Source organism: Canis aureus, chromosome 5 (genome assembly GCF_053574225.1).
Source record: "Canis aureus isolate CA01 chromosome 5, VMU_Caureus_v.1.0, whole genome shotgun sequence".
Classification (NCBI taxonomy): domain Eukaryota; kingdom Metazoa; phylum Chordata; class Mammalia; order Carnivora; family Canidae; genus Canis; species Canis aureus.
The window spans coordinates 41,871,634-41,893,289 of NC_135615.1; the positions used below are offsets into that span (position 1 = coordinate 41,871,634).

The following is a 21,656-nucleotide window of genomic DNA, read 5'->3' on the forward strand; positions in this document are numbered from 1 at the left end:
TGTGGCAGTTCTTCAGGCTGAAGGTACAGGTTGACAAGAGGAAACGGAGCAGCCAATGCTTACCTGCTCAGAAGCAGCTCAACAAAAGACCAGCTACCCGTGAGTACTGGGTCAACACTTGGCAGCCTAGCAATGTGGGCAGCAATGAGCCTATGTTCAAAAAGCACCTGCTGGGGGCATCTGTGTGGCTCAGTCAGTTGAGTGTCTGACTCTTGGTTTCAGCTCAGAACATGACCTCAGGGTTGTGAGATTGAGCCCTGCATTGGGGTCTGTGCTTGGTGGGAAGTCTGCTTGCGATTCTCTCCCTCTACTTCTGCCCCTCCCCCTGCTTATGCACTCTCCCTCTCTCAAATAAATAATTTTTTAAAGCACCTGCTGAATAAAGAGTGGAACAAATGAATTAATGAACAAATAAACAAGTGAGCTAATCAGGCACACACTGATCATTCAAACCCTAGAGTGACAACCTCTTTTCCCCACATGCACTGCACTGCCTCCCTTCTCAGTTTTTGGTCTTCAGTAAAGCAGCTGGTATCTGAAAGCACATATTTGACACAGTTTTTTTTTTTTTTTAAGATTTTATTTACTTATTCATAGAGACACAGCTAGAGAGAGAGAGTCAGAGACACAGGCAGAGGGAGAAGCAGGCTCCATGCAGGGAGCCCGATGTGGGACTCGATCCCGGGTCTCCAGGATCACACCCTGGGCTGCAGGCGGCGCTAAACCGCTGCGCCACCGGGGCTGCCCTATTTGACACAGTTTTGAAAGTCCCTTGGGGCTAGGGCTGGTCTCAACATGTGCCTGCCCTTGTGCTCATGTTAAACACATCCCAACCTAAATTCACCACCAAGTCCTAAACCATTTTAAACTGTATCTGGAGAGCCTTCCCTTAAAAGTTTGCTTTTAGAAATCCATTTTTAACAATCACTTTCCTAAGAGACCTTTCCTGGTTCTCCTAGAGCCAAATATAATTTCTTCCTCCTTTGATCAAACTGTAACTCTCTGACACTCTCTGCATTTATCTTACTCTATTTAGTGCCATAAGCATTTTTATATTAGACCTACAAATCCCTTCACTGGACTGTGTGTTTCTGGATGGCAGGAAGGGAGCTATTCAGATTAATAGCAGAGATCACATATTGAGTACTGGCCACGGAAGGAGGGCTTTCCACCCTCACCACCTTTTCACCCAAGTATGAGGTTCACTGTTTTACAGACAGAGAAACTAAAAATAACTTGCATGGCTCAAGTTCAAGAGGGTTAAGCAACTATAGGCGATTCTGGTGAGTGGCCAAATTCAAACCCAGGCCCATTACATGCAGAAGTTCATGTCCTGAATCACAAAACCCCAACCTGCCATATGGGCAGTCCCATCCCCTGGACCTTGAGTACAAAAGACGCTCAAGACATTTTAGGAAACGTGAGCAGAGGCTAAGAATATAGTAAGGCACGGTGGTGGCCATGAAGACCAGTCCTAGGGGAATAAAGGAAGGACACGCACTCAGGTCAAGTCTCTGATTCATCCCCTTCACTCATACATTCCAGTTGCATCCTAGGGCAGCACCCAGCCCATGCACACCAGGGGGCCCTTCCTTTGCGCTTGGTGGCCAAGACAAATGAAAGATGGTGGCAAAAGCTGCCCCAGGGCTCACCCTCAAGGTCGTGATGGTGGCAGGATCCCGGAGCCGGCCCTCCTCATCTTTCAGATTGTAACCTTCTGGCCTCTTATCACGTTCGCTGACTTTCCACAGCTTCACAGTTTTATCTGTGGAGGGCAACCAGAGGAAATCAAAAGTACAGTGAAAACAAGCTTGTCAAGGTGTTCTATGTGTGGATGGCAGGTGGAGAGGGGTGGAGAAGCAGGGAGAGGTGGAGATGAGCACCGGAGACATGCTACCGACGCTGGTTTGAGTCAAGGGCTCAGGGCATAAATCTCATTTGTCTGGAGGCAGCGCTCATGTTTCAAAATAAAACCATATTATACCCAGACCAATGGTTTTCCTGACAATGGCCTATGAAATATGGAGCTTAACCATTATTTTGGTTCATTCAATAAAAATATTTATTGAACACTGAATAAGAGGAGCCACATGGACAGAATTAGCTGTGTAACTATATTATCAGCACTTGCCCTGGACAATTTATTTAATGTGTACCCTAACCTCGGGAGGTAGGTAACCCCATTTCAGTGTCTACCCCACAAGCACTGCCCTGACCATGACCTGTATTTCCATGATCTGTATTTCCTCACCCTTTCTGGTCTCACTCCTTTGCCCTCCTTTGCCCTGTGCTCCAGCCACATGGCTTCCTCACGGCCCCCGATACACGTCACCTCCACTCTTGCCTCGGACTTTGCACTAGCTGCGCTTTTTGCTCAAAAGCCCTTGACCCTCTTCTTCATGTGACTTGTTCCTTCCCTTTGCTCTGTGTGAGTCCCACCCTCAGAGGGGCCTTTCCTAACCAACCTACATCAAAACGTCCCCACCATTCTCTCGCCTGCTCCTCCTGCTTCAAAATATTGGTGCTTCTCTCTATCTGATATAGGCTTTTTTATGTCTCCCTTCCTAGAAACTCACTGGAGGCAGGATTCTGTGTTGTCCATCACTACACATCCAGCATCCACAACAGTGCCTGGGACACAGTGGATGTTCAATACATATTAGGTGCATGAATGAATGAATCCTATCTCTACAGTGCATATCTTGCTAGCGATACTCAGAGATATACAATGGTAAGAACATTCATCAAAATGCTCCTTTCCCCTCGCACTCTCCTTGGAATCTCCAGCTGGAAACTACCTTTCTCACCTGTGTACTGTTCCAGAGCTTTATATCACTAGCTGACACCTATCATTCTCCATAGCAATAAAGCAAGACAAGATCTCCAATGTCTACAGGGGTGAGGCAGTCCAGGGGAATGAGTGCGAGGGGCTGGGGGCTCTGGGAGGCAGGAGATGGCATGCCTCACCTGTAGGCTTTTGATCCCATTTTTTAAGTAAACATGTTTGGGCCAATCAGATCATATGTGGGGGCCATGTGACTTGTAGGCTTTGCCGAACAGGTCCTACCTTCACTATTTGTACTTCCTCTAGCTTTTCTTGTGGAAGGCCCCTTCCTTAAATACCTCCTCTGTACCTTCCTCTGTGCCTGCACAGGGTAGGCTTTGGAACCACACAAGCTCGGGCCACACCCTCACTCCCACTCCAGCCAGCCAAGCGGCTGATGACTGGGATTCTCATGTAGTAGGTGCCTAGTTTCTTCAAGTGACAGGAGCACCCGATTGATCAGGAGAAAGAGTACAGAATGCCTAATTCAATTTGAACCTCAGAGCAGCAACAAATGACATTTTAGGATGTGTCCCAAATATTTCCACCTCACAAATAAAGACACTTAACTTTTCTATGCTTTGGTTTCTTTATTATTAAGTTGGGGCAAACAGTGTCTTCCCCACGGGGCTCTCAGAAGGATTACACGGAACACCCTGTGTACGGTGTTGAACACGGGTGGCCTTCTAATACTGGCTGACAAAGGGCAGCTGTTATTAGAATTAGCAAAGTGGGCGACTATTCTCTGATAATAACATGTTGCTCTGACAGCAACAGTTTCATCCCAGGGTGACGTCAGCACATTTTGTTTCCTCCCTAACACTGTGGGCAGAAGAGCCACCCCTCCCCCAGCCTCTATTAGGGTTCCTTTTCTCCTTCACTTCACCACCTCATCTTCCTTCCCACGCCTCCTCACCAAAGGCCTTGTTCCCGGAGGTCTGAAATGCACCTTCTCCTGAAGTGGGCTTTCAGCAACCATCTGGCTACTTTAACAGGTAAGTACCCCTGTTTCCTCTTATCTGGGGACTCCTCCAGCTGGTCATGTCTGCTGGCACACCTGCTGGGTTGCTAAATGTAAGATCTGTGTGCTCTGAACTGTGTGCTCCCCCCGGCTTGTATTGGGAAAGAAGGCAAGGAAGCCTTTCCTGAGACATTGAGTTGAATTCTGAACTTCCTACCCATACACCAACATGCCTCTGGTCCTACCCTCTCTGGACACACTGCAGCATAATGCCCGGTATTGTAGGGTGAGAAAATGAAGCAGAGACTCTGCTTTATACAGTCATTGGATTAGTGATGGTCAGCTGTGACTCAGAACAACACAAAAAGGGGACTTTCAACACCAAATATTTTCTATTGCTTGGCTTTGGAATATATCCTGTCCCATTTGGCAATTCTTCTATTTCTCTTATTATGGATGATACATTGCTACACAGAGAAATAGAGATATCACAGGTAAAACATAAAGGGCAAGAATCAACTATAATCCCTCTAGTCAGGGACTATCCTTGTTAACATTTTGCAGAGACATTTGCAGTATTGTTTCTCTACATTTTGGCAGGAAGAGTACAAACCTCAATAGGGATACTGCATGTACAGATTTTGTATTTTCTCATTTTATTTCCTTTTATTATGCAAGTGGTAAATGTAATTGCAAAAACTGAAAATAAGCCCTAAAGTTAAAAATAAATAAATGAAAACCTTCCTCAATTCCACTAGATAAAGTATTATAAGAATTTTGAATGAAATATCCTTTCATTATATTTATGTATATAATTATATAACTTAATATATGTAATATGCTGCATAGTTTATTTTTTCCTGATCCTATCCATACTAACATCTACTCCTATAAATATATAATTTATAAGAATAAGAATTTCTTGATAATTAAAGGTTGAATAATGGGAGATTTATTAGCAAATTATAGAAAACTCATACAAGGGAATGCTATGCAGTCATCGAAAATGTGATGATATTTTAGAAGAATATTTAACAACTAGGAAGATATTACTATTGTTAAGTGTTATATTATTAAGTAAAAAAATTTGTTGCAGAACAGCTTATCAAATAATCCCACTTTTGTTGAGAAGCAAAAAGATTTATCTATTTATCCATGTCTCTGCTTTTTTCTTTAAAAGACATCAACACTGGTTCTCTCTGGGTGTAAACACTTTGTTATCTTCATTTTGCTTCCTTGTATTTTCTAAAAAAAAATTTTACGGTGAATACACACTACGTTCATAGCTCACAAAACAAATCATTTCCCTTTCCCTCTCATCCTAAGAATTAAGATAGAAGTAGAAAGCTAGGTAAAGCAACGTGTTTGTACCTGGCAAATAATTTCAAAGTACTGATTCACAATGGAATGTTGGTTTTATTTTTCATGAAAAATGGTAAAGTTGAAAATATATGCTAGCAGAATGTAAAAACTGCCCCAAACTGTAATGAGATAAGCACTTTTTTTTTTTTTTAAAGATAATTGATGGCAAATTCAATCCAATTCCCCATGGCTGGGTTGCCTGGAGTCATTCTCGACTTTATTATCACACAATTTTTCTTGACTTAGTATCTTGAAGCTTTGTGGATAAAAAAGTCTAAGGAACATGTGGCTGTTACTATGAGTAATGACTTTTTCTTTTTTCTGGCTGGCTCTCTGAATAGTTTATCATTACTTGTGGCAGCTTTTAAACACAATCTTATCATCTATCTTCATTTTCTCTTTTGTACAGTAATTCCAATTGTCTTTCATTAATTTTTGCATGTTAACCTATTTGGCTTAAGGGGAATTCTCAACCTCAATATTAGTACAAAAAAGAAAATCGCAGAAGAACATGGGAATTTTTCTTCTCAGAATCATTTTGAGATGCTGTTGGCATATGAAATAGCATCCCAAATGGGAAGATAATATCCTTGTTAATCAAAAAACTATTTAAAAACTCAATTAACAGAACATTATGCTATATAATTAATCTTCATTGCATTTCAATGATTGCCATCCCATCCCCCCCACAAAGCACTTAATAAGTCTTTGGGTTTTATAGTAATAATCAATAGGGTAAATTTTGTAATATAAAGTAAGTTAGCCATAGACGATAATCAGACACTTTTACTGCCTGAAATGATTAAGTCAACATCATCAGAAGTCTCTTTTATTCTAAAGCGTTGGATACACAGGGCTTTTGAGTAAAACTTCAACAGCAAAACGAAAAAAAACAAAAAGAAGAAGAAGAAGGAAAAACATGCATGTGGTCTGGCTTTCAAGAAATCTGAGCTGAAAAAAGTAAAGTGAACAATACATACAGTTCTGAGAAACAATCAAATTACTGAGAATCTTAAAAAACAGAGGAGTGGAGATCTGGTCATGTTGCGATAAGCCATGCTTGAATAACCCTAAACTGGCTATTTCAGAAGTGCCCATGTTCAAGTTTGTACACTGGCTTTGTCATCAAGGGAGTTTTAGTTCATATGCTTTAAAAACTTTTCCCCTTCTTTTCAGAAGATTAACATAATACTCACTGTAAAAGCTTAGCAAGTAAAAAATGATAAAAGGAACAAAATCTACAAGACATTCAACATGCATGGTCCAAAATTAATCATAAATCTTTCTGTGTGCTTCCTGTCTTTAAAAACGTTAATATATATCTGATCATATTATATACATGTGAGCATGGCCTTGTCAGTGCTGGGCATAGGTAAAAAGCAAATTCCTGCCTTCTTGACTTATATTAAATGTATATCCCTCTGAGGCAGACTCACATGTGGGATGAAATGAAGTGCTCTCCAGCTTGGTAGCGGGTTTTCAATTTTTATACACTAATCCTCTGAATTGTTATGCTATTCAATTAGCACCCTTTAGTATGTGATTTTACTCTGAATTGTTCTGAGCATAGATGGCTTCTTTCAGCAAGGGTATTATGAACCTTTAGGGTAGGTCATTTCACTGCATGAAAGTTTACCAAACAAATACGGAATTTGGCTCTCTGTTCAACCCCTAATGTCCTCTCTCTCTGACCTATTTCTATCAACTTCCCCTATAATAACAAATGGTATAAGAAGAGGACGGAAGGACCCAGAGAGAAAGAAATCACTTTTTGGTCTATTCTTTGGTAGGTCCCCCTGTCTTCTTGACCTGTGCTCCCGGCCAAGAACTTGATGGTGTAAGAGAGACACAGCCATTTCCTTTACGAACCCCCAAATACATCCAGGAACTAATAATTTTGATTCAGTATGCCCAACTCACAGGGATGGCATGTTGAATTGTCTGAACTGTATTCCCAGAATAACATTTAGTCAATCTTAAGAAAGGAAGTCAGATTCTAAAAACACCTGGAAATAATCTGCACTAGTCAAAAACTATGGACAATGGGTCTCACATAATTTGGTCATAAATCCATTATTTTTAAAAAGGATAATTGCTATGTGCTGAGGGGATACCCTGTGCTGAGAACTCTGGTAGGCATCTTGCATATACTGTTTGAAAGTTTTTCAACAGCTCAAAAAGTGAGCTCAAGAGAGATGGAAATACATGGTTTGCTGATTGTATCTCTGCAATTACCAAACAGGCAAAGTCACCTCCACGTACCATTAGTAGACAGAAGGAAGTAGGCTGCATTCTGCTGAGGGAGCCATCTTATTTTATTGATTTTTTCTTCTATTTCTAAACTCTTCAGGTAATCGAACTCGGGTTCATGGCTCTGGAATGTGCTGTAAACATTGTATTCACCCCTACGATGAACCTGATTTTTACTCTGTAGGAAGGGAAAAAAAAAACACACACAAAAGAAATGAAATCATATAAGCCAACTGCAAATTCACCAATTCCTTTTTTCTTTTTTTCCAGCATTAGAGTCCCTTGGGTGGGCTGGTCAGGCCACGTCAGTGTAGAATGAGGGCAGACCCATGGCAACTAGTTGCTCTTACCTTACTGGCCTCCCCAGCATTTGATTGTGCATCCCTGTTGGTCATAACTGGCACCTCCAATATACATCTATTTATTTATAAATTACATGCATGAACTTCTGCACTAATATATAGCAGGTACAAAATACACATAGAAATAGATGTCAAAATAGGACACGATTTAAAAATGCATATAAAGAGAAGTTCTAATATTTTCTTTCTACATCCTAATAGAGGTCTCAGACACCCTTAGGAGGGAGCCATCCCACAGCCACATCCACACTGACCTATATTAATCCCTCACAAAGACTCCAAAGTAATGATATCTATACCTTTTGCTGGCCTTTTAAAATCACACTGGATCCTCACAGAACCTCTGAGAGGTAAGCAGTGCAGGGAAATGGACCAAAGAGGTTCAGAGGTATTAAAATGACCTCTCCAAGGTCACACAGCTTATACACAGATTTGGGCATCCGATCTCTCCCTTCCCCATTTTCTTGTGGCACAAGAGACAAAACAGACATTGGCACAGAGATGCCACAGGAGTCCCTGGAGGACTGTCAGACTCTACCTCTGGCTTCCCCTCAGCTCCGGTTATGCATAGCGTGGAACCACAGGAACTACGCAAAAGATGGGAGAATGAAAGAGGATAGGATCTGCAGAAGGGCACAAGGGTAAGAAGAGGGTGGAAAGGAGAACAAAGAGGGTGTGAGGGAAAGATGAGAAGGAAAAAAAAAGGGGGGGGGGAGCTTTTATTGCAGGTGTTACAGGACATTATTACCAAGCGCTTCCAGATTCAGGCTTTGGAAAACCGCATACAAATTCAAATTCAGGTCTTACCACACATTTGTCATAGAAACTTGACTCTAAAGAAAAGTCTCAATTAGAAAAACACAATCATATTCCTGGATGGATATTGAACATTCAAACCCAAGTCTCCATTTATTCCATTTGACGGGTGATGGTGCTGATGGCCAGTGTGGGGTGTGTTTGCAAGGGTGCTGAGGGTCTACGAGCAAATTCTCCCAGAGTGTGCCTCCTGAGAAGCCACTCACACAAGTTGGCAGCGGGCCTGACCCTAGACGTTGTCCTATGGCTTTCTCAGGCTTCGCGTTCATTCCAACCCGAAGCCTTGCCGCAAAGCGGAACACTCAACTGTATGCTACCAACCTCCATGTCTATATTTTATTGAACAAAACCACCCTCCTCCTTTGGAAAAACGTGTGCCCTTTCCTTCTGCTACTGACTCAGGCTTCCCAAATAGTTCAGTCAATTAAATAGGTGAAATCCATAAATAGCTAATGGAAATCATGATATAGAATATGACCGGCAACATGCTGCCTTGGGTAATTTATGTTAAATAGTTGCTCTGGTTCTTCTTTATCATCACTATGAACCTAATTAGATTTTTTTTTTTAATGGAAGAAGGTTTGAAAATCAGTTTTCAAAGGACTTTTAATGCTAATATCCTGCTTACTACAGAGACAGCCAGTCCACCTTAACAATAAATTTATGTGTGTTGATTTGCTACCATCCAAATCAGACTGTCAAGTGTGTGTAGTATGTGCCAGACCAATTAGCACTAAGCAGCTCTGGAAAAGCAGGAAAAATTCCAGGTCACGAAGAGCTATTAGTTCCTACTTGCCAACCACATTTTCGTGTTTCCAGGGCCAATGGAATAGGCCGGGTGCCTGATTTAATGCTGAACACTTGAATTTCTACGGAACCCCGAGGGATCACGATGCCCTTATAGAAATTAATTGCAAATAATGTGCAATTACCAAATATATCACCTCTAAATGAGGCTTTCCTTTTTTTGAGGGAAGGTGGAACATAAATGGCTTTGAGGCACAAAGCAGGCTTTAAATTGCTAGGGAAGTCTCTTGCGAAACCTTCCTCCTGCACTGGGCCTCCCCCTGCACTGGGCCTGGTGAATCTCAGAGGCAGGCGGTAACAGATGGGAGAGGTCCTAGAACACACACCGGCCTGCTGGAAGCCCCAGAACCATGCCAGGGGAGGCCAAGGAAATCAGATTGGGTTGTAATTCCATTCTGACAAAACAGAAGCAGGCACCAAAAACTCAATTTATATGAAAAAGAGAAACAATTCCTAGTGGAACCCAAGTCTCAGGAGGAAATGGGCTTTTCTGAGATTCAATTCACTGGAAGTTGGAACTCCTGCTCCGAACGCACACAGCACTGAGCTCCAGGGACCGTGATGACTCCTACAGTAAAGTGCACGCCACATGCATGGCTGAGATGTTATTTTGTGGGTTCTCACCCCCTTTGGTAGGGTGAACTGTCCCTTTCTTCTCCACTGACCCAAGGTGTCCTTTTCATATCTGTTGGCAAAGAGCTATCTTTTCCCCCTCCTACATATTCTGCAGGAGCACCTGAAATCTGGAGACTTCCTTTCAAAGGCTGGAAAAGAAATCCCAGTCAAAAAGGAGTTCTCTGCTCAGCAGCACCCATGGTGTTTTGCAGGTCGGATGGGAAGTGAGGTCATTTTGAATGTGCAACACCCAGGTTTGGAAAGATTAGGCTCTAGCATCGGGTGCTTTCAATGAGCCTGAATGTGGAACTGTTGATGTTAATGACTTTTTGGCAGTTTTTAGCTTGCGAGCAAAGCAGCAAAGAGGCAAGGTTAAGGGCGACACATGAGGATTAAGGAACAGTAGGAGGCCTCCTTTAAAAAGAGAAGAAAATGGGCATTTTGCATTCACTGCCACTTACCTCCTGCTCTCGTTGAAATATTACAACCCGACCCCCCTTGTCCCCTGTCGCTAGTAATTCTCCCGTGTGGTTGAATTCTACCGTAGAGATAATGTCAGCTGAAAAGGAGAAGACAAAGGCAATTAAAGTAACTGCACACTTACTTTGAAACGATAGATAATAGATATACTTTTCTGTACACTGAAGGGCTCTGGGCTTTGTCTCTGCAGTGGAATTTATAAGAATTTGATGCTCCATATTTTAAGTGCCACGAGGAGTGGCGTTTGAGAAAGGCAATTTCCTAGATGCCCACACGGCAGCGTGGGCTCTTGGAACATCTGGGATGACAAAAGGAGAAGCACATACAGACCCATTTGTTTGGGGCAAAAGAAAACGCCTTTCCTTAATGCCCCCAGGAAATGGCAATGTTTGCTTCTTGCTTTTGATTTTTAAGAATTTTTACCAACCGGGGACCTTTTACCCACCCGGGGCCTTGGGCCTCCTCCTTCCTTCTACACAGAGAAACTTCCCCAAACAGGTTTCAGTTGTGGCCTTTTGAAAGCAGGCTGAAGACTGTGAAGCACCAGGGCTGGGGGTGCTTGAAGCTCAGATGTGGGGATGCAACAGGAAGGTACCACTGGGATGCTAGGAGGCAGAAACTCAGCCTGACCACAAATACTCCAGGTTGACCCAGGCTCCCTCTTCCCCGGTGAGCCCAACACCCCCATCTGGAAGAGCATGGCCTTACTCCAACCCCAGGAGCAAGATGTTGAGAACCGGGTCACGAGGTCAGAGGGGAGAGGGCAATTTGTACTCTGTTATTTCAGAATGAAGAAAATACAAAGGCGCCAGGAACTCAGATCACTGATAATTGCTGAAGGAATGCCAGCCTGCCAGGTCTTTCTTCAACCCTGGTTACCCTGGAGCAACACGGACAGGTAAATTACCTATGATTGGATTTATTAGGGCTATTTTTAGAAAAATGTCAGAGGTTAATTCCTCTGCAATTATTTCCCTGCAGGGCTCCAACAATTGCTACCCAGAGTACAAATGAGTTTTTTAAAAACAAAACAAAACAACAACAACAACAAAAAAAACAAGAGGCAGGGGAATTATGACTATGGCCTTTGACAGAGGAACATTCTGAAGATTATGTCCAGGTGAGGAAAGCAAAGGGGAGACAGTGAGGTGGAAAACGAAGGCAATTACCCCTGAAAAATTCAAATCTCAAATCTCACTTTAATATCATCATTTCAGGATTTTCTTTGTATGCCTGATTTATTCAGGTAAGTAGTGTAAAATTCTCCACTTTGCAGGGAACAGTGCCGTTCTACATACAAAAACACTTCGATAGTCATTCTCTTTGCAGAAGTAAAAAGACTAAGGACAAGCCAAGGCCACTCTCAAGTAGGGAGCATTTAAAAGAACAATTCATGATTTCCTGTTTTGGCTTCTTGGGTGTCTGACTCCAGTGGTAGCAAATTCAAAGCCCTGTGGAGCCATGAGGCATCATGGCCCAAAGTAAACCAGGTGAAGGAGAAAGCTTCCTCTTAAGGGGAAGTGGCTACTTGTGGATATGAAATATTTCACGTGCTGCTAGATTTTTTTTTTTTAACAAGAAGCTGGAAATCCAGATTTTATGCAAAATCTCTGAATTTTATAATATTGTCAACTATTTTACTCCCCCAAGCCATGACATTAAAAAAAAACAAACAAAAAAACAAACTCGCCTGTGGGTAGAATGTGTTTGGGAGTCATGAGTTTGTGACATCTGGTCTATCGAGTCTTTCTTCAGGAAAGGCCACCCCATTCCTTACGGATGATCTCAACTAGAGATCTAGTCTGTCCACTCAGGAAGATTCCTCCAAATGAATACGACTTTTAAGGAAAGCCAATTGAAGCTGGGCGGTTCCTTGGTTCCTGATGTAAGTTTGGAAGCTCATTTCTAGAATGAGTGTTCACTGAGGAGTAAGCAAGCCCAGCAAGGCTGCGAAGCCAGCACCTCAAGTGAATTATGACACCACTTTCCTTTGTTAGAGTTTATGTATCTTAGCAAAGCACTTTCATGTAAAGAGGAGAGAAGGCGGCTGTGCAGGGTTTGCAGCTGCCTCAGGATGCCCTGGGAAAAGCACTTGAGCACTAGGATACACTTCTAACACTTATTACTGATTCTGGCCTTTCAGTGAGGGGTTGACAATGGGGTTATCCACGAAGCTTCCTGACTTGCGTGCAACCTAAAGTGGACGTGGCAGCTTCTGTCAGGTACCTCAGTAGGAGGCGGAAGCTCTCAAACTATTAAAGTTATAAATACCTCCTGAAGGAAAGAGTGGTGGGGAACAAAGGGGGAGCGGTGGGGAGGACCCCCTCTCTCTGGTGGACAGGTTACCAGAGTCACGTTTAGGATGTCTTTAGGTCAACAACCAGCCTAACTGCACCCTTCCTTTTAAAAAATCACGTTAACTACATTTGACCCTTCCTCTTAGAAGCAATGTTGACACAGACTCCAGAGTTCTAGAAGGTGCACTGGGAACTAAAAGATGGGCCTTCCCTGTTACTGAAGTTAGGAATCAGAAGGAAGAATTAAGCACCATTTTCCAAAGTCAGTCTCCGACTCAGTTTCCAAGAAAACATCACACCAACAGAAACAAAATTCACTCTCCAGGGATGACATACACATTTGTCTTTTTGCCCAGACTCCCTGAGAAAACGTCTTCACTCTCCCTTTCAGAGATGCACAGGTCAAAACAAGGTCGGACTCCAGCTCACAGCTGAGCCACCTGATCCAAGCTGGTGTTACTCAAACTCTGCGTTATGAGGGATCCAGGCATGGCCCCAGCTAATAAACATGACCCATTTATTTTCTAGGTGTTACAGTTATTTGTGCTATGCCTCCCTCAAGAACCTTGTAAGAGGAAAAGGTGATTGGCACAGCAGGATTCTCAAATTCTTTAGTCTTCTTGCCAAGTCCTTAGTTTTGTTTTAATCCTGCCAGTGGGCTGGTCTGTATACTAGGTTGTTTATATCCAGCTATTGTCTACCTCCCTTCAGAGCACAGGCCACTGCAGCTCGAGTTAATACCTGTTTTGAACCTTCATGTTTCCTGACTCATTTATCACTGCTAAGCCAGTAGGTGTAACCAGAATACTGTAGGGCCCCATCCACCTCTCCAGATCTTCATCTATGACTGTTTAATAATTGATGCAAACCTCATGAATCACCCTACATTCCAATTTAAGGACACTCAAACTTCTGATGCAAATACTCTGGTTTGCAATGGGCTCTCGGTAGAGCAACTGAAGTCAGAAAACCCATGCTGCTCAGGACAAAATAACTCTGGTTGAGTATAGAGAGGACGCAGTGATAATAATCAACTAGCAAGCCTGAAACAAAAACTTCATCTGAGATCATGGCCAAAAGAAGTAAATTCATCAAGTTCAACATAACTTTCACCTTTAAATGATATGTGTATGTGACAACTCATTTTATCAAATGCCGAGCCCAGTCATATTATTATATAAAAAGCTGTAAACTGGAGCTTTTTCCCTCTGTTCCAGAGAGATGTAGATAAAGTGCCTGTCTTTGACTAAAAACAAAGACCAGAGGCCAAAAACAGTTATGGAGGTCAAATGTAGTTAACGTGATTTTTTAAAAGGAAACCCTGGGAGGTATGACGTTTGCCCTGTTCCACATTTATTTGTGCTGATTTAATTTCCACAAGATGGTGGCCTGGTAACCCCATTTCTAGTTCAATAGGCACTGCCAAGACTGAGTGTTTCTTTTCTAAAATCAATCTCTGCATCTTACAAAGGTTCCAAACTAGTAAATTCATACATAAAGTCTCCATTTACCTGAATAATAGAAATTGATGTGGCCTTTAAATGCCTGTGATTAGGTTGAAGAAATGGAGGGAACCGCCAGCACATGCCCTCGTCTCTCACTGTACCACACTAGGCTGGAGCCTACACAATGCCTGGGCTGAGCACAACGATTAGGCGATGGACAACCCAAAGAGCACGGTGACTGTTTCAATCAAATGATGGCTCAGTTTAAACCTGGAGAGGACCTAAACCCAGATCCTCTGGTGGGACAAGGTCTTACTGACCAGGTCAGGAGCACTGGCCTCTCTGCATCAATCATAGGGATTCAAATGAGAAGGTAATGCAATTTAGCCTTCAAAGCCCATTAAATGTTTTATCTTTCATCTATGAAACATTTGGGAGATAATACTATAAAGTCATTTACTCTGCTTATATCAGCTGGCCAGTTCTGCTCACTCAATTCTTGGCTTTCTTCCAGATGGTAAGATGGGCTCTAGGCAGAGTTGTCTGCGTCTTTTGTGAGGATGAGGATGAGGATGTGGCCAGCCAGGACAGAAAACAGGTGCCACAGTGGAATACAGGTAGTTGATGGAAAATTTGTGTTGAGAGTGATTTGAGAGGTCACTTGCAGGCTGAAGTGCTTTAATCGGCAATGGGTCCTGCGCTACGTGGTGAGGGGCAGGGGGCAGCATGTGTATCCTTTGTGGTCACTGCATAGGGGCTTGTAGCTAGATTGGCAATGCTTTTGTGGCTCATTAAATAAACAGGGAAGACAGATTCCCAGCAGGAATTAAAATTACTCCCTCCATCTACAGAAAATGGTGGCCTCCTTCTCAGGTTCTGGTTCACGGCCCAAAGTCAGCATCCATTTTCTCAGAAGAGGTTTCCTCTGGTAAGTTTTGATAAATGAAATAGTGTGTTACAGTATATTTTCCATCTCAAAATAGGGGGATAAAATGAAGTCTGGTTATGGCCAATAAGATATGCCCAAGTTCTGCTACTGGGATTGTGTCAAATGGCCTAGTTGTTGAAAAATTTTAATATGTTGTAAAATTCAAACAAAATTGGGCAATAAAACAGTAGGTGTGCAATGACTGCAATTTTTAAAAGGTATTCTCATTTAAAAATATACTTTTAACTGGTAAAGCAATATACACTTTCATTTATTCAATAAAAACTTTCATTAATACCAAGATGGTGCTTAAAATATAAAATGAAATTTCTCTTATAATCTGACTCCCTGGAAAATAATAATTAACTCCTATAAATACACACACACAGGCAAATAGTCAAAGGCCTAAGTCTGTTGTTAGAGTCCAAAATGATGTTCTAGTGTAAGATGTTAATGATTTAACTTTTCTTATAGCCTTTTTCTTTTTTTTTTTTTAATTTATTTTTTATTGGTGTTCAATTTACTAACATACAGAATAACCCCCAGTGCCCGTCACCCATTCACTCCCACCCCCCGCCCTCCTCCCCTTCTACCACCCCTAGTTCGTTTTCTAAGTTTTTCAGGATTTTCTAATTTTTTTTTAAATCAGGACCATCAATCTTGAATAATTTTTAACTTGTAAGCAATTTTAATTGGTTTTCAAACTGAATACAAGATTTTAGCATTTATCTCAGCGATTCTATAGACGTTTTAAACAATTTCTTTTTAGGGAAGCTTGGTGGTTCAGCGGTTGAGCATCTGCCTTCAGTTGAGGGCATGATCCTGGGATCTGGGATCAAGTTCTGCATCGGGCTCCCTGCAGGGAGCCTGCTTTTCCCTCTGCCTATGTCTCTCCCTCTCTTACTCTGTCTCTTATGAATAAATAAATCTTTTAAAAATTATTTTTAAATTAAATTTTAAGTTCCCAGATAGTAAAATTCACTCTTTGTGCCATACAGTTTTATGGGTTTGGATCAGTGGGTATAGAGGTGTATCCACTACCACCACCATGATATAGAACAGTTTCCAAATGTCAAAACCACTGTGAAGGTACAGAGGCTTAATACTGCTGGCTTCTATAGAAATGGCTCAAGTGGGAACCAATGCTCATTTCTCACTAGTGAGAGTCAAAGGTTTTATTTTTTAATCTCACTGTTTAGATAGTATCACTATTTAAAATTCTGCTTTTAGAGTGGCCGGAAACTAAACTCATCAATATGCCTTTGTTAGCCTGCATCACAAACTAGGTTTATGCATTAAGTTTTCTGCCTGTGAATTCAAAGTTTTCTTGGTAATGAAACAGGACTATGTTTCAGCCCTTAGTTCAGTAGTAGCATTAGCTTTGTAACTCAGTACTATTTCTCACATTCCTGGAGCTCAGTTCTAAGTGACAGAAGTAGTAAATATCAAGCACTGAGCAGTGAAAACAAGTGGATCTAATTTTGTTCACGAATTTTGTTTATTGGCAAGAGCTTCCCAGTGAGAAGGATTCTGATATCATGCTGGGCTTGGTGGGAAGGTGCTGAGATCAACTGGTTATGTCCAGCATGGGTATGGCAATGGCCAGTACACATGCCATGTGCTTGCTATCCTAACCTTCTGTGTGTAATAGACACTCTCTGACTGATCCAGACTTGATTCCTTTGTCACCCAACCATTGTCTGGTATTTAGATACTGAATCCTTTTCCTTTCATTTGAATGTAATTAATTCTGTGCATATTGGTTTTAACTTCAATCTGGCACTGGTATTCCTCCTATACGAAAGAAAGCAGGTGGAAGGGTCCAATAGTCCCAATTCCCAAGAACTTATCACAACTGCTGCTTCCTATGTAATTGCAAGCCCAGTGCTGGAAAGTGGGCACTGTTTCAATGTCAGCCTGCCGGTGTAGACCAAGCATACTAAGGGCAAGTAATGTCTTGTGACAGATACTCTCAGTTAGCAGCTCCCACCTGGTGCTTTTCTTCTTTGCCTGTCTCCCACTATAGAGGCTGAAAAATCCAGATTCTTGCTTCCCAGCCTCCCTTGTATCTAGGGATGGCCATGTGACTGAAACATGGCTTGTGAGGCACACAGGAAGGTCTGCTGGGGAGCAAGGAGGCAGAGATTCTGGGAACAAGTTTTCCTCCCTGAATTAAAGGAAGGAATCAAGTGAGGAGCAACCTTTTGGCTACACTTACATACTCCTTGCATAATACTATTTTTTTAAAGATTGTATTTATTTATTTTGAGAAAGAGAGAGAGAGAGAGAAAGAGTACATGAGTGAGCAGGGGGAGGGGCAGAGGGAGAGAGACAATCTCAAGCAGACTCCCCACAGAGCATGGAGCCCTGACATGGGATGTGAGGCTTAATATCATGACCCCGACATCATGACCTGAGCCAAACCCAAAAGTTGGATGCTCAACTGACTGAGCCACCCAGGCACTGCCCCCCATACCACTGCTTTTGCATTTGATTTTATGTGGCCACAACTGGTGAGGCTGTGGCAGCCATCATCTGACATGAGGTGACAAGCCATGATACTGAATATGACAGATGGAAGAAAGGGACAATGTCCTTGGTGACATCACTGAATTGCAAAAGCCTACAAGAGTCTGAACTTGTTAAACAATAGATACCAAGGGGTTTAAACCACTGCTCACTAGATTTTCTGTTATTTGTATCTAAATGCATACATAATAAACATGTCTTTCTGTCTTTATTCTCTTCATACATTATGCACAGGGCTAGACTATCAATACAAGTTGAACTGGGAAAAAAATGGTTCTTTGTCTTGCAACATCTGTGCTTAAACTCTCATACACTTTTCATGTCACTTTATCACATGTTCAGTGTTCCTTCATACTTGCTTAGTTCCCAGCATTGAGGTGGTTTGTTTCCCCATCTTTCTCCGTGTGGAAATGGTATTGTTCCACCATTCAAATATGAAAGCAGCTTACTGGGATAGAAGCATCCCCTACCTCCAACTTATGGTGTCCATTATAAAATTATGATTTCAGAGAGACTGAGCCATGTTCTCCTTAGGAGCCAGGTTCTTTCACTAAGTCTAGGGAGCCTACCATGCTTCCTGAGCTGTGAAAATCCAGATGGTGGGAAGCCAGTGAGTAATGAATGCCATACTGTTCCTACTAAAATGCACACAGCTTCCTCACACTGACCAAATCCCCAGCACTAGCCGGGTCTGGGACGACCCAAGACATGTGGGTTGATGGAGACTGCCTTTCATTTAATACAAGTTCTTACCACAAAGAAGCTGAGAAGAAAGAACATTCCTGTCGTGGGGGCAAAACCTGGGGCAAAGTCATTTTAAAAATTCTAAGTCCTCCAAATACAGAAAAATCCAGTGGGAAATTGGTAGCAGTCCAGACTTGCATACAAGCCTGCATGGTTTATAGTGGAATCTGCTGTCAAGGTATCTACTACCATCTGTCACCCCCTCTTTCAGAAAGCAGAGGAGTAATTAACTGCTTAGGCAATGCCAACTCTGTCCATCATTCAGATTTATTATCTATATAACATGGGTCATCTAGCATGGACCCCAAAGTTAGTGGGACTCTGGGTCTAAAGTGAGGAAATTCATCACATCTGTGGGTCTCCATAGGAGCTTTCGGGCAGGCCTTGTGCCACCCAAACATAACACATAACACAATGTGGAGTTCATTAGGCATGTCTTTGGTCAAAAATTTTGACCAGAGCCAGAGGCTCTGAAGTCAGAAGATATGCACCTGCCTTATGGGAGCTAAACATCCCCTGTTTATGTGTTGGATCTAATTTCACTTATTTAGGGAAGCCTTGTATGTGTTCTCCCAAAACCAGGAGATCCTCTCTTACTTGGCACCTCTACTGCTCCCCATACTTCTGCTTCCTAACAGACCACTTACCATTTAGTGCTTACAACAGTGATAGAACCATTTTAAATGCATTTATCACTCTCTGAATTGTAAACTCCATAAAGAACATATTCATCATTGAAGCTTTGGTGCCAAGCTTAATGTCTTAATACATGATGGATGCTTCTCAAATTTTTTCTTTAATCAATCACTGAACAGCAGACAAAGAGAATCAACACCAAAGTGGGCCACCATAAAGAGAATAACCCTAAACAGAGTATCAACAAACAAAACATTTTTGCTGGATGAATGTAAGAAACACATTTTAAGGGGTGTGAGGGATATTCTTATTTTGGAATGAGTATTTTATGACTTTAGAACCATGTAGATTAATCAATAAACACCAAAAAGCCTACAAAGCCTTTGCCATATTGGCAGGGATATAAGGGTCCTATGAATCACAGGAAGAGAAAACACCAAATGGGTTAGTGAAGAGAGGGTACCAGGAGAGGGCATGGAGGTAGCAATGACACCCTCAAAACAGATTTGGAGCAAACAGGTCTGAAATGCAAGGAATCTACTTAGTGAACACCTACTATGTGCACATCACTGGACTGGGTGCCAGGTATATTCTATAAACAAAACACTCTTGGTCTTTGCCTTCAAGAAGCTTTAAGTCTACAGGACTGGGAAGCAGTGGTAAATAGGTATATGGTAAAAAGAAAAAAATGTTGGAGAAGAATTGTTCAAACACCCTATAATGGAAGGGTGTTTTTGAGCCATAGAGTAAGAACTTTACAGTTCTTACTCTTTGAGCCAGAGAGTAAGAACTCCACAGTTGACCTAGAAGGCAAAAGGAAGTTACTAATAAAACTTAAGGTAACTCACATGTCATCCATATGCCTGTATTCAAGAAATCTATTTTTTTCTAAAGAACAAATTGAATAATCAATACTTCTGTGAGCTAAAATCTAGATGGACTTAAAGAATGAAAGAGGAATGTAGTAGGACAAGAGCTGGATTTCCCCCCCCTAAAACATGACATTTCTATGTCATACACAAGAAAGATGCTAACATTTTACAAGGTATTATGCAATGATGGTTCTTCAATGGTTTTAGCAAAGAAAATAGAAAGTATTGGAACCAAATGTGTCATTTACAATTCTATGAGTCAGTATTTCTCTTTCTCTCTTTTCCTCTCCTCTTCCCCTCTTTCCCTACATTCTCCTGTCTCTCTCTCTCTCTCTCACTCTCTGGCCAGGAGTTGTGGCGTTTTGAAGACTATTAAAAAATATTTACTCTCCAGGTGACTGCCTAGCTCGGTTGGTGGAGCAGACAACTTTTGATCTTGAGGTTGTAAGTCTGAGTCCCATGTTGGGTGTATATATTACTTAAAAATAAAATCTTAGAAAGAATATTACACCCCGGGCACTTGGCTGGGTCAGTCGGTTAAGCGTCTGACTCTTGATTTCGGCTCAGGTCATAATCTCAGGGTTGTGAGACTCAGCCCCACTTTGGGATCTCTGCTGGACATGGAACCTGCTTAAGATTCTCTCTCCTTCTCCCTCTGCTCCTCCCTCCTCTTTTGGATAATGTTTTATAATACTGAATACAGTACTTTATACATAGTAGGTAAACAGCGAAAGATAGCATAAACAAGTGTTGATTTCCATCACCAGCATGACCCAAACTTTAATAAATATGCATCAGGCAAAAACACTAATGTATATCCCTACTGCTTTTTTATATCCGCCGAAAACTGGATATTTAAAAAATCCATTATATTTGATATCATGTTCATATGGCAGTTTAGAAACCAACAAAAAATATAAAATGTAGAAAAGTCTTACGACTACTACATGTTGATAGATTTATTCATAATTCCATTTTTCACTCAAAAAATATTCAGTGACCACATCTATTAGGTGTTGAACACTACTCTAGGAATTGAATGTATACATCTGTTAATAAAAGATAAAGCAGTTTTCCTCACAGCACCTACATTCTACTTGTAGAGAAAAAATAATCATCAAAAGAGTTCTGGAGGTAGGTGGGAGGTTTAGATTTGAAATAGGGTGATTTCAAATAGGCCCCACTGAGCCAACTTGAAAGAGGTGAGGGAGATCACCATGTGGGTATCTGAAGGAAGAGTGCTTCAGACAGGGAACAGACAGTGAGAAGACCCTAAGAGAGAAAGATGCATGTGTCAGCAAACCTGTGTAGCCAGAGCCATGCAAATAAGGGAAAAATGAGGTCATACAAATGAGAAGTTCAGATAATATAGAGCCTTGTAGACCATAGCAAGCACTTTGGTCTTTGCTAAAAGTAAAATGGGCACAACAATGTGAATGTACTTAATACCACTGAACTGTATACATAAAAATGGTTCAATGGTAAATTCTGTGTTATGTTCCTCTCACCACTGATTTTGAAAAAGTGAGAAAAAATGGAATCAGAGGCCATTGGAGGGGACTGAGTAGAGGAGTGGGATGGGGGATCCCTGGGTGGTGCAGCGGTTTGGTGCCTGCCTTTGGCCCAGGGCGTGATCCTGGAGACCCGGGATCGAATCCCACGTCGGGCTCCCGGTGCATGGAGCCTGCTTCTCCCTCTGCCTGTGTCTCTGCCTCTCTCTCTCTCTCT

At 41.9% G+C, this 21,656-nt stretch overlaps 1 protein-coding gene across 16 annotated transcripts in view; it reads right to left on the minus strand.

Moving 5' to 3' along the window:
- The window catches only part of PPP2R2B (protein phosphatase 2 regulatory subunit Bbeta), a 440,587-nt gene that overhangs the window by 95,084 nt on the left and 323,847 nt on the right, over positions 1–21,656 (minus strand). For all 16 annotated transcript variants that reach the window (XM_077897736.1, XM_077897733.1, XM_077897745.1 and 13 more), the window contains 3 exons: positions 10,459–10,556; positions 7,410–7,575; positions 1,653–1,765 (listed from right to left, as the gene is read on the minus strand). In XM_077897736.1, coding sequence (XP_077753862.1) covers positions 1,653–1,765; positions 7,410–7,575; positions 10,459–10,556 — 377 coding nt within the window. The remainder of the gene's footprint in view (positions 1–1,652; positions 1,766–7,409; positions 7,576–10,458; positions 10,557–21,656) is intronic.